At 46.3% G+C, this 16,188-nt stretch overlaps 1 protein-coding gene across 1 annotated transcript; it reads left to right on the plus strand.

Annotated features, from left to right (window-relative positions):
* The first annotated feature begins 1,077 nt into the window (after positions 1 to 1,077).
* On the plus strand, positions 1,078 to 2,827 carry LOC144683289 (interferon-inducible GTPase 5-like). Its single transcript, XM_078546234.1, has one exon. The coding sequence runs from the start codon at positions 1,078 to 1,080 to the stop codon at positions 2,269 to 2,271; it is 1,194 nt and encodes a 397-aa protein (XP_078402360.1). The 3' UTR covers positions 2,272 to 2,827.
* Positions 2,828 to 16,188: the final 13,361 nt, after the last annotated feature.

The raw sequence follows: 16,188 nt of genomic DNA on the forward strand, positions 1-16,188 counted from the left end.
AACTGACCCACCATAAACACACCACGGGCAGAATTGCAACCTGTTTTTATGATGGCGGATTTGCAGATTTTTGCCTACCGCTGGACTCTCTGCTCTCGCCCACCATGAAACCTGCCGTGAGCGGGATGGGAAATTTCACCCAAGGAGATGAACAGCCACCTTCAAATGAGCAGCTTTGCTAGCGGATGGCCAGTAGAAATAGTTTGGATTTCTTTTTGGCCAAAAGCGGGGGGTGGGGTTGATTTATACACGAGATACATGACAAATTAAAGTTTTTTTGGACAAAGGCCAGGGGTCGACTTTTACACAAGAATGACTACTACTCGAGTATATACAGTAATAATTACTGTCCTCACAGTCCACCTTTGTCAACAATGCATTAACTCGCTCCCTTCCACCTTCAGATAAAGACCGAGCATTCCATTCAGTTCCAATTCTTCAATATGACATCTGCCCCAACATGACAGTGTTAATGATAACAACCCTGACCGAGCATCTGACATGTGTTAATTGTATCAATTGTGGTTAAGTATATACCAGTGAAGGGCATTGATTGGATAGTTACTTGAGCACATATACAGGGACACTTACTGACCAGGGGCCTACCTCTGGGCACAGTGCACATGATCGATGAATATACCTGCAAAGTTTAATTCTGTGAATAAAACTATTCCAAATAAAGTCTGACTCTGTTTGTTTCATTCACCAACTGGCTATTTGTATTAAAACACTGTTGCCTATGATTCTAATCTTCATGACTAACAATTGTGCTATATTCTATTTTAAGCAACAAATGTCAAAGTGAAGAAAAGTTATTCAAATGTCAGGAGTATCTTTACAACAGGTGTTCCAGGAGCATTGGAAGCAGGAACGAAGGATGGGGATAAAGAGATCATCAACGTTACAGAGTGAGAAATTCCTTTGTGTTTCAGTTCACTCCACCCTTTCCACCAGTATTTTCTGTTTTAAATCAATAAATTCTGATTCTAGTTTTCCTTCTATCTTTGACTATAGATTCACACAGTTTGCAGAAATTACTCACAGTGTAAATCACTCATTCTTTTCCACAGGGATCAGATGGCCCAGTCTTCAACCCCCTCATTCTTCAGTCAGGAAGAGCTCAACAAACTGAAGTCGGATTGTAAAACAGGTGGGCTGGAGGCAGTTACTCCAGTGATACAGAAGAAGTTAAAGGATCTGGACAATACAGAGTTTAACATCGTAGTGACAGGAGAATCAGGCGCAGGGAAATCCACCTTCATCAATGCGTTGAGAGGACTCCAGAGTGATTATGAGGGAGCAGCTGAAACTGGGAACACGTTAACCACAATGGAGCCAACCGGATACAAGCATCCCAACCTGCCGAATATTTTTTTGTGGGAGCTGCCAGGAATTAGGACTAAACAATTTCCAGCAGATAAATACATGAAGAAAATGCAATTGAAAAGATACGATTTCTTCATCATTATCTCACGGTCTAGATTCACAGAAAATGATGTAGAACTCACCAAAGAGATTAAGCGAATGGGGAAGAATTTCTACTTGATTCGCTCTAAAATCGACAGCGATTTAAATACTTTTGAAATGGAGGGTAGGAAGCATAACACAGATGAAGAACTAGAAAAGATCAGGAATTACTGTGTGTGCAGCTTAAAAGAGGAGGGGATACCATCACTCACTGTTTTCCTGATATCAAACTTTAAAGTCAATGAGTTTGATTTTCCAGCATTAAACAAAAGCCTCCCAGATATCCTTAAGAATTCAGGGAAGGGTGTTGTCATTCTGTCACTTCCAAACACAACACTGGGGATTATAGAGAAGAAAATAAAAGAGCTAAAGGAACAAATCTGGATGTTTGCAGCACACTCGGGAGCAGTGGGAGCTGTTCCAATTCCTGGCTTGTCATTTTATTTTAACGTTCAGGCTCTGGTTACTGCAATAATACATTTCCATCAATGTCTGGGTCTGGATGATGTCTCTCTTCAAAAACTGGCAAACTGGGCAGGGAAATCTGTCAATGATCTGAAAGCAGTGGTGAAAACTCCCCTGGTGGGTGAAATAAATGAACAATTTGTGATAACAATATTAATGGGTTCCATTTCAGTTGGCATTGTAACAGCTGAAGTCGTCCTTGATACCATCCCAAACGTTGGTTCCATCTTTGGAGCAGGATCATCAATTTCTGTGAGCCACAAACTGCTGACTGATGCACTGAATGAATTAACAGAGAATGCACAGAGAGTGGTGCAGGCGGCTTTTGGAACTGACTGAAATGGTCGGCACTAAAACATCAGGACGTTGAGCTCCTGTTAATCATTAGAAATTCAAAAACATTGTGTTGATTTGGCATCTTCCAGGGCCCCAGGAGAATGCAAATTGTTCCACAACCAAGGAAACACATTTAACATGCATTCACTGTGGCAACATAAATAAACATAGCAGCCATTTTGTGCACAGCAAGATCTCAAAAACAGCAAATGAAGTGACTGATCAGTTAATCCGTTTTTGGAGCTGTTGGTTGAGGGATAAATGTTGGAGAAAACACTGGGAGACGTCCCCTACCCTTCTTTAACTACTGCTATGGATCTACATTGACTTGAAGATGCAGCTGGGATCTTGTTTTAATGGGTGATTTGTGCACCTCTGACAGTGCAGCACTCCTTCAGTTATTGCACTGCAGTATTAGCCTATATTATGTACTCAAGTCTCTGAAGTAAATGACAGTGATGTCCAGAATTACAGCAATTTCACTCCTAACACAATTTGCTCTCCCTCCATTTAATTATCCTGAATCCTCAGCTATTCCTGATTTCCCTCATCAGATCACTGTGTTTCTCTCATTGCAGTAATATCACTGGTTCTTCAGTTAATCGGAGCTACCCATACAGCAATGGGATCAACTTGCATGGACTTGGTACTCTGTTCTGAATGTTGATCATCTTTATGTTGATGTAGAATCCTCAGAAATCGAGGACTCTCAGTCGTTGAATGATAAATAAATGGTGAGTTAAATAATTCCATGCATTAACTCAATGGGCTGAATTTCCCCAGCACCAGGAGGCAGGAAGGAAAGCGGTGCTGGAGTGGGGCCGGAAAAATACAGGGAGCGGGTTGGGATCAGCTCCCCGATGTGAACCTGGTATCAAGGAACTTTACCAAACACGGGAGCAACTTTGGATAGAATCCCCGCTACAAGGAGGGGGAAAACAGATTGAAATATTGAAATGCCCCTTTAAGGGCCATTTTACCAGCCCATTAGCATTTTCCTGATGGTGGATCAATCCCACTCCCTCACCCCCCAATCCCACCAGCTGAGTGCAAGTGCTGAGTGCTCCCACAGCAGCTTAGTAGGGGAGATGAGAGTCTGGAACTCACTTAGTAGGGTGGTGGGAGATGGTATTTTTTAATCAAAACTGGGATGCAGACATGGAAGGTCCGCTCACTGGGCCCAGATTTGGTCAGAGGTGTCTCCCCTCCATCAGGATACCTTTAAAGTTTACCTTCCATTTCTCTGGCCTACCTGGTGTAGGCTGCAGCACCCTGGCCTTCCTCAGCAGCGGTCTCTGTCCCTGATGATGCTGCTGAGGTTGCTGCCTCCCTGATTGGGCCACTAGCTCTAGACTCTTAAACACACAGACATTTACAGCACAGAAGGAGGCCATTTGGCCCATCATGTCCGCACTAGTCAACAAAGATGTGACTACACTAATCCCATTTCCCAGTGTTTGACCCATAGCTTTGGAGGTTATGGCAACGCAAGTGAATATCTAAATACTTCTTAAATAGTACAAGAGTTTCTGACTCAACCACCCTCTCAGGCAGTGAGTTCCAGACTCCCACCCTCTGGGTGAAAAAAAATTCTCCTCAAATTCCATCTTAGCCTTCTACCCCTTAGTTAAATCCATGCCTCCTAGCTATTGACCACTCCACTAATGGAAAAAATGCCTCCCTATCCACCCTATCTATGCCGCTCAAAAATTTATACACCTCTATCGGGGTCCCCTCTCAACCTTCTCTGCTCCAAGGAAAACAACCCCAGCCTATCCAATCTTTCCTAATAGCTCAGACCCTCCAGCCCAGGCAGCATCATGGTAAATCTCCTCTGCAACCTGTCCAGTGCAATCACATCCTTCCTGTAATGTGGTGATCAGAACTGCACCTCGTACTCCAGCTGATTAGCATTTTATACATTTCCAGCCTAACCTCCCTGCTCTTATATTCAATGCCTCTGCTAGTAGAGGCAAGTATCCCATATGCCTCTTAACCACCTTAACTACCTGTGCTGCTGCCTTCAGGGATCTGTGGATTTGTATACCAAGGTCCCTCTGATCTTCAGTGCTTTCCAGGGTCCTACCATTCATAGTGTAATCTCTTGCCTTGTTAGCTGTCCCCAAGTGCATTACCTCACACGGTGAGGACCTGCACAGGGCTGCAACACCAGCAGCAGTTTATTCATGAGCTGCTACCCACCGTCATGAAGAGATTAATGTCTATAATGCTATTGGAAATTATTTTTAAATTGGAATTGTTTTAGGGTCTGTGTCTATGTGTGTGTCTATGTGTGTCTTAATTAGATTAAAGCCAGCTAGTTTGGGTGCTTTGATGTTTAGTAGTTTTGAGATGTTAATTAGATAAACGTTAGGATTAAAAGGGAAAGCGCAATTTGCATTTGTTGAATAAACCATTCAAAAGAATGGGTAAAACCTTGCACCGAGCTGGGAGACATCAGCATATCATTATCAGGCCATCCTGCCAGGCTCTTGCTCCCACACTGGATCATCCCTCCACCTTGGCGGGAAAGCACGCTGACGTGTTTCACAACAGCACAGAGGCAACGTGCACTTGGCGGCCTTCACTTTGGGTGAACTGGAGATGAGCGCACAGCAATGTTCTACAGAGATTGCTGGGGTGGCCTGTTGCTTTGCAGGCTTCAGGTGCGCTGGTGGGTCGGGGTTGAGTGCCCCCTGCCTCTGAAGTGACTTCTCAGGGTGAGGGGGAGCTGGGGGGGGTGGAAGTGTGCAGCCCTTCCTCTGAGGTAACTTGTGAGGTGGAGGGGGAGAAGTGGGGGAGGTGCAGCCTTGTCATTGAGGCGACTTGTGAGGAGATGGTGGTTTAAGGGCAGTGATTCTGAGGCGATTGATGGCCGGGGGGGTGTGGGGAAGGGGGTGGGGGGGCAGGGTGAGGGGGAGTGGGGGGGCATGGCTCGCTCTGCCCTTGAATATAGCGCACAACCATTCGAGGTGGGGGATGGTTAGGGTGGGCAAAGGAAGTGGCCACGCATTCAGGAAACCTGTAGAAAGTGACCTGAGACAGTTCAGGTGCAGACACATGGATATGATTGGGCTCAAGTTCCAAGCTTATCTGCCCACTCAAGCAATGCCGAGGCATCAAAATGCCACCAAGTTCTGCATCCCGATTTGTACCAGTCACCCCCATGTTCCCGCATCCACTTTAGTTGGACTGCACATATTGTACAATCTCCTCACTAAAACCAGCCATGGAGCAGTCACTGCTGGAGGCGCTCACAGCTCCTTGCAATGTCAGCCTCCTGGTTTGGACCAGTCTCCCCCATGGTTCAAGCTAACAGGGCAGCAATGCAGCGCACTAATCTCTGGCCATCCAAGTGGTGGCCAGCACTCTCCGGGAAGTGTTAAGAGGCTGTAACACTAAACCAGGACCAGGACCCAGGCTAACCACGTGTCTCTCTCTCTCATCTTGCAGAAACAGTACATGAGGATCATAGAGCCTGGTGAACTAGCTGTGTGTCTGATGGCCTACAGAGTGTGAGGATGACGGAAGAGAGAGTGACTGAGGCTCCTGGCTGCACAGATGCAGGAGCAGCAAACTCAGCAAGAAGGGGCAGCTGAGGCTCCCGCACACGCTGCTGAAGAACCACAGTGAGCCGTCGCAGACCAGCACCGAGCGACACCCATGGTCCATAGATACCAGCTTTTATTCCTGTAGATGGCCGGGAACCTGTGTCGCCAAAGACTGCAAATGTTTAGGGAACTGGTTGCTCACATCTGCCAGTTACTGCAGGATTTGGTGCCACAGGCACATGGAGGGCATCCACTGCAAATGGCTGTGAAAGTGACTGTGGTGCTCAATTTCTGTGCCAGTGGCACCTTTCAGGGCTCTGCAGGTGACCTCCGTGGAATCTCTCAAGCCTCCACCCACAAATTCATCCATGAAGTCACGGATTCCATCTTTGTAAGGGCACAAAACTTTGTACATTTCGCCTGGGACCGGGACAGCCAGGATGCAAGAGCCATTGGATTCACCCTGATCTCGGGATTCCCACAGGTGCAGGGTAGGATTGACTGCACTCATGTGGCACTCAGATCTCCGTCGCTGCACTCAGTGAACTTCATCAACCGCAAGGGCTTCCACTCACTGAATATCCAGCTGGTGTGTGACCACCAGGGACGCATCCAGCAGATGTGTACACAGTTTCCAGGTAGTGTGCACAATGCCTACATCCTCAGTCGGTCACAGATCCCTGCAGTCTTCCAGGGTCCAGAGAAGCTGCAGGGATGGCTCCTCGGGGACAAGTGGCCGTGGCTGATGACACCCATGCGGTGGCCTCAAACTGCAGCAGAGTGACGCTATAATGAGGCTCATGCTGCAGCTCGCAACTTGGGGGAGCAGACCATCAGGATGTTGAAGATGAGGTTCCGGTACCTGGACCGGTCTGGTGGAGCCCTGCAATACAGTCCGCAGAGGGTGTCACGCATCGTCGTCATCTGCTGCGCCCTTTACAACCTGGCGCTGCAACGTGGAGAGGAGCTGGCTGAGGGGGAGATGGAGGAGCTGCACATCTCCTCCGATGAGTAAGATGCCGATGGGGATGAGGCTGAGGAGGTACTTGAGAGGCGACGATGATGGGGATGAGGCTCTTGCACTGGCTAGATGAGGCAGGCACGCTGGGGAGGCCCTCATGGCTGCCAGATTTGTGGAGGATGATGACGACATGCAGTGAGATGACCCCAAAGTTCCTCACATCGCATTTGTGAACGTTTGACTCCAGTCTGGCTTATCTCAGTGCCAGTACCCTCTGTGAGAATGCTCCTGTCACGGAGATGCAGTGGAGGCCCTAATAGTCACTAATCGCAAGAGGATGAGGACTACATGCGATGAGGACCAAGGTCTCCATGGCGGCCGGCATCCTACCAATGTTGCCCTTGGTGCGTTGGCATGCTGGCGCTATCACCTCAGCCTGAAGGTGAGCAGACTCCTCCATCATGCCTTCCAATCTGAGGAGTGCAGCGGACATCCCTTCCTGATGATCCCGAGCTTGCCTTTGCAGCTCCAGCAACTGTGACATGACCGAGTCAAGAGGCTCGTCATCTGACTCGGACTCAGTGAATTTGTGGCCTCCAGCAGTCCTCTGAGTGCCAGACACCTGGGGAGTCCCTGCCTCCGCCTGCTGTGGATCACACAGTGCGATGTGCTCACCAGATTGTGATCCTGACCTACAGCTAGGTCTCATCCTCTTGTAGAACTGCTTTGTGTCCTCTTCTGAAGGGCATTGGCACTGACCGCCTCCCAAGCCAGGTTGGTCACATTGCCGCCCATCCTGCGGCCAGAGTGGGGGTACAGGACAGCCGGATGGGCCTCCACAGCATCTAGCAGTCGCTTGAGGGACCCGTCATTAAACTGCGGGGCTGCAGCCTTCTTGCCTTTGAGGGCCATGTCTCCCAGGCAGCAGTGGTGAGCTGGAAGCAATGAGCTCTGTGCTTGCAACTGGCCTTTAAACATGGCGTCCAGCGCGATGCAACAGTGGGGTGATGGTGGACGGGCTAATGAGGAGCCACCCGCCATGGAAATGGTGTGTTTCCCGAGAATGCATAAATAATGAGGCAGGTTTGGGACAATACAACGTGAAACCCACCATCGCCATTGGTGGGCAGCCCTCCATTTTACCCACCTGTTACCGCACTTAGTGCAAATTTGGGAAAGTTCCTCCCTTAGTGTGGAACTTTCCGTTCTGGACTAAGTCTGGTGAAGGGCTGCAAAGTGGGCGTGATTCCTGCTGGGCAGCTGGAGCAGATGGTTCCACCCTTAGATTCCCAACCAGCAGAAATAATGTGCTTTGGAGTACAAATATCACTCTCGTAAACCTAGGCTGCAGTCCCTCTGAGGATAACATACCCTTTATGAGTTGTGAAAGCCAGAACTGAGCACAGTTCTTCAACTGCTGACTAACTAGGGCTTCCATTGACTTCACCCTTTGTATTTTAGTCCCTGGAATATAAAGGCCAGCGTTCCAAAATAAAGAAATGCCTTCCAATTCAAGAGAACTTTTGGAAGATTATATTTCGGGGATTGGTGATGTTTTCATGTACTTCCTTTCAAACCTTCGGATGAAAACCATCTGATCCTGGGGATTTTTCACATTTTAATGTCATTACTTCCTTTAATGTTCTTAATTTGTGCACAGTAATTATAGTGAGTCCCTGTCCCTGATCCAATATTAGTTTTCTTGAGATGGTTGACATGCTGTCCTTGTCCTCCACTGTAAATCCTGAAGCAAAATAATGATTCAACATGTCCACCATTTCTTTACTTTCATTAACAATATCACCGCTATCAGTTTCTAAGGGGCCCACATTATCTTTTTCTTAACAAGTGTTGATTTTGATGTTGCTTTCAAGTTTCTTTTCATGATTCCTTTTTTGTATCTGTTTTGTCATCCTTTGCTGTTCTTCACCAGGACCTGTGCCATTTTTTCTTTGCATTTTTGCATGCGTTTTCCCTTTCCTTCATGTTGTCTCTTATATTGTTACCACTACTTTCTCACAGGCAATAAGCAATAGACAATAAATGCTGGCCTTACCAGTAACACCCACATCCCATGAATTAATACAATCATTGTAATATAATCTAATATTATATAACCAAGTTGAACTAACTCAAGTCTGTGTGACTAGAATTTTGAGTATCTATTTCATGCTATGTTTTCAATGATTATTTCGACCGTTAGAATTTGCTTGAATGGGAGAAAGAATGTAATAAAGTATTATTTATCATCACATTGAATTGTGTCCAGTTCATGATGTCTGTCATGTTGCTCAGTGTTAAATGACAGTCTTTCAAGTGTTGTACTGACTCCTGCTGTCCAGGTTGTGCTTGTGCAGGTTAAGATAAATTCAAGGCATAAGTGCCTTGAGAAACACATCAAACTTCATAAGATCACCCACGTGTAAATCCAGATTCCGTTCAAATTCTGTCTTTTCTAATAAATCCTTTTTTTTCCACAAATCTCAGTCTCATTGTCAGGGCTGATTTCACAGAATCACAGAATCACACAGTGCAGAAGAGGCCCTTCGGCCCATCCAGTCTGCAACTACACGTGAGAAACACCTGACCTACCTACCTAATCCCATTTACCAGCACTTGGCCCATAGCCTTGAATGTTATGACATGCCAAGTGCTCATCCACTTTTTAATCATCATCACTTTTTAAAGGATGTGAGGCAACCCACCTCCACCACCCTCCCAGGCAGTGCATTCCAGACCGTCACCACCCTCTGGGTAAAAAGATTTTTCCTCATATCCCCCCTGAACCTCCTGCCCCTCACCTTGAACTTATGTCCCCTCGTGACTGACCCTTCAACTAAGTGGAACAGCTGCTCCCTAACCACAATCTTCATGCCCCTCATTATCTTGTACACCTCGATCAGGTCGCCCCTCAGTCTTCTCTGCTCCAACGAAAACAATCCAAGTCTATCCAACCTCTCTTCATAACTTAAATGTTTCATCCCAGGCAACATCCTCGTGAATCTCCTTTGCAACCCCTCCAGTGCAATCACATCCTTCCTATAATGTGGCGACCAGAACTGCACAGAGTACTCCAGCTGTGGCCTCACCCAGGTTCTTTACAACTCCAACATGGCCTCTCTACTTTTGTAATCTATGCCTTGATTGATAAAGGCAAGTGTCCCACATGCCTTTTTCACCAGCACACTAACATGCCCCTATGCCTTCAGAGTTCTATGGGCACACATGCCAAGGTCCCTTTCTTCCTCAGAACTTCCTAGTGTCATGCCGTTCATTGAATACTTCCTTGTTAAATTACTCCTTCCAAAGTGTATCACCTCTCACTTTTCAGGGTTAAATACCATCTGCCACTTATCTGCCCATTTGACCATCCCGTCTATATATTCCTGTAGCCCAAGACACTCCCTGGCTTATCTCTACAACCCTTCTTAAATAGTGAAACCACATTAGCTGTTCTCCAGTCCTCTGGCACCACCGCCGTGGCCAGAGAGGAATTAAAAATTTGGGTCAAAGCCCCTGCGATCTCCTCCCTTGCCTCTCTCAGCAGTCTGGGACACAATTTCATTCTGTATTAAGTCTCTGTGCGGGGTTGTTAACTCTGGAATAGGATGTGACCAGTTGGAGGAGTTCAGTTCTCACTAGGACCTCTGGAGTTAGTCTCAGTTTATTCAGGATGATGAGGTCCCAGCTAACTAGGGCCTGACACTGGGTGACCACCAGAGGGAGAAATGTCACTTGTCAGCCTGCATGACAATGAATGGTGGGAAATTAAAAAGGAATGCAGCAACTTAAAGAGAAGTGGGTTGTGATTGGGAAATAATGTTTCTTACTCTAAAAAAGCAAGGAGCCACAGCATAACATTCCAGGGTCTGAAGAGCACAACAGGCCAGGGTCCAAAGGACACAACAGGCCAGGGTCACAAGGTCACAACAGGCCGGGGTCACAAGGGCACAACATGCAGGGCTAACAAGGGCACAACAGGCCGGGGTCACAAGGGCACAGGAGGACAGGGTCCCCAGGGGAGTGTTTGTACAGATAAGGAGCAGATCAGGGTGTACCAGAGGATACAGTCCCTTCAGAGTGTTGAAAGGGGAGGGGAGGAGGAGTTGTGATTGGTGATGACATCTGACTGGAGATGGCATAAATGAGGAGGGTGATCCCAGAGTGTGATGGGGTGAAAGAGATGCCATACACTCCAACCAGAAACACGTCCAGCTCTGCTTGAAGGAAATCAGCAAATCAGTGTCCACCAGGTGTTGGCAGCAGGTTCCAGGGGTCAACCTCAGAAAATAAACACATACTGACATCAAAGCAGGATATGACCTTACACAACTTAAAATGTGATCACTGATCCTCTGTTACATAGGAACAGAAGTGGGCCATTTATCCCCTTGACTCTATGCACCATCCAGTGAGAACCTGATTGATCTGTGACCGAACTCAATGCACACATTTGCCCCGTAACCCTTCATTTATTTGGATAACAGAAATCAATCAATCTCAGATTTAAAATTGCCAATTTATCAACTGCCATTTGCAGAAGAGAATTCCAAACTATTTCCACCCTTTGTGTGAAGAAGTGTTTTCTAATTTCACCCTGAAAATTCTGGCTCAAGTTTATTCAACTACAACCCCAAGAAACTGTTATCTGCTCCCTTTACTATCTTAAACACATTAGGTAAATTACCCATTCATCTTCTATTTTCCAGGGAATTAACCCTACTTTGTGTAATCTCTCTTTGCCATTTAACCCTTGGTGTCCAAGTTGTCATTGACTGTCCCTCAGTTCAGGGTCATGAGTTTCTGCCATGGGTCTTCGTGTGATTGAACTCTCGACCCGCGGCTCTCTGGACTCATGGGGCATGAGATAGTGGGATCCAGGGTGCAAGATTTGCTTCCTTTTCTTTACTTCTCTGTCACCACTCTGCTTCACCATTAAGATGTTTGGACTCAAAGCATGATGTAGCTTGATAGACAAGTTGTCTCCATTTTGAACAATTGGTAACCATCTCCTCCCAGTCATTAAAATCAATGTTGCCAGGCTTCAGTCATACGAACATACGAATTAGGAGCAGGAGGAGGCCACTCGGCCCCTCGAGCCTGCTCTGCATGGCTGATCTGATTGTAACCTCAACCCCACATTGCTCCCTACCTCCGCTAACCTTTCACCCCCTTTTTTATGAAGAATCTACCTAGCCATGCCTTAAAAATATTCAAAGACTCTGCTTCGACCGCCTTCAGAGGAAGAGAGTCCCAAAGACTCATGACTCTCTGAGAGAAAAAAATCTACTCATCTCTGCCCTAAATACGTGGACCCTTATTTTTAAACAGTGACCCCTAGTTCTAAATTCTCCCACAAGAGGAAACATCCTCTCTGCATCCACCCTGTCAAGACCCCTCAGGATCTTATATGTTTCAATCAAGTCACCTCTTACTCTTCTAAACTCCAGTTCAGGAGATTCAGGAGAGATTTAAGGAGAGTTTCAGAGTGTCTCTGAAGCATTTCCTTTATCCAGCCCTGGAACATTTGTTCCTTTGAATGTTGGGAAAACTGGGCCTGGCAGGGGAGATGGTTTTCAGCCATCCAGACACAGTGTCCAGTCCATCAAAGTTGATTTTGTTGGAGTTTTGCCTGAATACTTGTGGAGTTGGCTTCAAAAATACACCAGCGTGTTTTGGCACTCTTCCCATGGAATCCAGAGGATGTGGTGGAGGCAATGCTGGTGGGATTCTCTAGCCCTTTTATGTGTCGCTGATACACAGTCAGGTCTCGCTGCAGTACAGGAATGTGGTGATGACAACTGCTCTGTACACTGGAACTTTTGTTGACCTGCAGAGATCTTTGTTGTCAAACATTTGCTGCTGTAGTTTGGCGAAGGCTGAGCTGGTGCAGCTGATCTGGTGTTGGATTTCTTCATCAATGGTGAGAGAGGTGGCTGCCAAGGTATGGGAAGTGCTCAACATATTCCAGAGTCTCTCCTTCAACATATATGGGAAGTGGGCCAGTGAGTGGGTATCAGTTTTGTTTTGACAACATTCAAGGACAGGCTGAGTTTCTTGTGTGCCAGGTAAATTGGCACAGCCAATTTATCACACATCCTTGGTTGACATCGATCTAGATTTTGAGACCATCTGTTTCAGATCTCCCACTCAAGGCATATCATGAAGCACTCGCAGGATTGAGGTGAATTTTCTTGGACAGCAGGTCTGGCAGCATCTGTGGAGAAACAGAATTAATGGACCAGATCTTCCAATCTTCAGATAGTTCCAAGATATGTGTCAGGATCCCTCGGAAGTCCTAATGCACTGACTATGCGGGAATTATCCAGGAAATTAAAATCTCCAAAGGGCAATTACCTTGCATCCAGAACCCTCCAAAAAAGTTTCCAACTCTGAGTTAGAGTCAGAGACTTTGGAGGGTTCTGACTCAATGGCTTGGATAATTACCCAGGAAATTTTAGACAGATTAAAACCAGCTCTAACTGCTGCGTAACAATACAACTGACATCCCCTTCTCCCCCGACTCCCCACCCAACCCCAGCCAGATGGTGGGCATCTCTGACCTCTCAATTCCCCCTGGACCATATCTGACCTGACCTCACCACCCTACACACCCTGCCATCCTGCCTCCTTACCCAATTGCAACTCTGCCACCTACCACCCTGCCACTCTACCCCACTGCCACCCTTCCCCGCTGCCACCCTACCACTCTGTCACCCACCCATTCACCCACCTTTCAATCCTACCACCCTGCTACCCTACTCAGCGAGCACCATATCCAGCAGGCACTCTAACCCCTTTCCTCCTTACCTCACCCACCCTACCCACTTAAACACACAACTACACATTCACTCACACGTTGAGGCTAAAACAACGAGAAATTCTGAGACATTTAAACAATACTTACCAGAATACAGCAACCAGTGCCATAAAAATGTGGGCATGGCTTGGCCTCTCCTGCACTGCATTAAGGCCTGCCCTGGTTTTCCAGAGAGTGCCCAGCATTGGAAGTCTGGCCTGAAAAGTCGCTGTCAGGTAAGTGCGTATTTTTTCCTGTGATTAGCATCGGTTGGAACTTTTCCGACACTAATCGGAAGATTTGAGCCATTGTTTCATGAGCTGAAATGTTCATTCTGTTGCTCTCTCCACAGATACTGTTAGACTCGTTATGGTGCCACTGGTGTTGTTTTCAATATTTTTCTCGCATTTGTTTGGCAACAAAGACCATGTCGGAGGTTCCTCTGGAAGACCTAAAGCTACATTGTGTCTCTGGGAAGATTTCCTCAGCTTCAGGTGGTAGGTGATTCAGGAGAATGTGTGTCAGGATTTTCTTTGCTGTGAACAATAGGGGAATACCTCGATAGTTTCCTCAGCATGATTTATCTCCCTTCTTAAAAATAGTTACAATTGTCACATTCCTGAAGTGGGGGGGGAAGGGTTCTTCCTCATCCTAATTCTACAGGATGAGTGCATTGAGTTTTCATGTCAGCTAGCTTTGAAAACCTCAGTTAGAATTCCATTAGGGCCATAGGCTTTGTTGTTTTTCATCTGTTTAATTGTTTGTTGCAGCTCTCCCATCGATGGTTGTTCACCCCTAGATTTTACAATGGGGTACTGGGGGATAGACAGTCTGGAGATTAGCAGCTGACACTGTGGATTCACGGCTGAAGAGATTTCCAAAACCTTCTTCCCAGCATTGACGGATGGCGTTGTTGATGTGTGGTGCCCAGAACAGGTCACATTATTCCAGGCGTGGTGTAACGTGGGATTTGTAAAGCTGAAGCACGACTTCTACCCCCTTGTATTCCAGTTTTCTGGATATAAAGACCAGCTTTCCCTTCACCTTTACTGATGAAATTTTGTACCTGTTCATGACATTTTAATCATCTGTTATGATCCCAGCTGATGTTACAACTGGAGAAGCCTGAGCCCAGGTTGGAACCCGGCTTGATAGATCCTGACTTTTATTTTTTGTTTAGATACGTGGAGAGGGACGACTGAATAGAGCCACCAGAGTCAGCTAATGAACTTTTGAACTCTTAACAAAATAAGAAAACATTTTTTAAACACGAAAAGATGAACTATATTACTATACTCCTTCACCCACAATTATAACTTTACAGATATATACAGATTTCTAAGGATAACACAAGTTACAAAAGTTATCTTATCCTCTAATGTTCACAGTAAGTACACAGTCCATGTAAACCAATAGGTACCCTGTGGCCAGACACACCACACTCTGAAACCAGGTGACAGATGCCACCTCAACCAGATGCTCTGGATCTCTCATCAACTCCCCACAGATGCTTGTACAACTGTGAGCCAGCTGGACTCTCTGAACTCTGTCTTCCACACAAGGGTTTCTAATTTCCACCCTCCCAGAATCTTCTCCCAAACCGATGCTTTCTCTCAGGCTCCTTCCACAAGGGTTCACCTCCAGGGTTTCAAACTCTCCTTCTGATGTTCCTCTGCACTGGATCACCACATGCATTCAAGCTGTCTTCCACACACCCTGTCTCTCTGACGCAGCCGTCAACAATACACCACTGCTTCACATGCCCAAAGCAAAGTGTTACAGACCTTCAGTTGTCTCTTTGGATCTTCTGCCTCTCACAAGCCATTTTTTTCTTTATATATTTTCATCCTTTAAGCTTGAAGCTTGGAGCCTTCCTCTGCTCCTCACTCTTAACTTCAGTTAACAGGATCTTTTCCAGTTTCTTTTCCATTGACTAGAAAGCCTTTCTCCATTGACTAGAAGGACTTTCTCTAGTTTCTGTCTCACTCCTTGGCTTTAGGATGTTTCTGTTCTTATGGGAAATCTGCTCTCATTCTGCAGCTCCCTCTGCCAGTGTCCAGTTCTCTCGAGTCCTGGCTTCAACGTCAGTTTGAGACTTGCTATCTGACCCTCTGCTCCAATCTCTCCTTGGCAGCTGTTTTCAACTGAACTCAATCTGCTTTCAACTGCTTTGCCAGTGTGTGTTTGGGTGGGGACTGCCACTCCGGACCCCTGTTGCTAGGCAACAGCACAGTTTTTTTCTACACTTGTCTTTGCTGAAACTTCTGTTAGAGTCATAAAACTCATTAGAAATGCAGGTATACAAAAAGCTTTAGACCTGCTATCTCCCTCAAAAATGAAACTAGACCCAGGTTTCACCTTTTAAAGTGAAACTAATACTCTACTTGACCTTTTCGTACCACATAACTACAGACATACAAATCAAAGTTAAACTTTAAAGCTAAAACTCATTCCTAACACCCACAAACACAAATATAATTTACTTAAACTATCACTATTACCCATCTATGTACTTGGACCCAAGGGGCGGGATTTTCCGTGCCTGTTGGCAGTGGGCGTGTTTGGCGGTGTGAGCGGACAACATGGCAAGAAGATTTACAACCTTGTGC

This window comes from Cetorhinus maximus, chromosome 8, assembly GCF_964194155.1.
Source record: "Cetorhinus maximus chromosome 8, sCetMax3.hap1.1, whole genome shotgun sequence".
In the NCBI taxonomy this organism is placed as follows: domain Eukaryota; kingdom Metazoa; phylum Chordata; class Chondrichthyes; order Lamniformes; family Cetorhinidae; genus Cetorhinus; species Cetorhinus maximus.

What these genes read in the sequence shown, in the direction of transcription:
- LOC144683289 (XM_078546234.1), top strand. Translation starts at nt 1,078, where the DNA reads ATGGCCCAGTCTTCAACCCCCTCATTCTTCAGTCAGGAAGAGCTCAAC.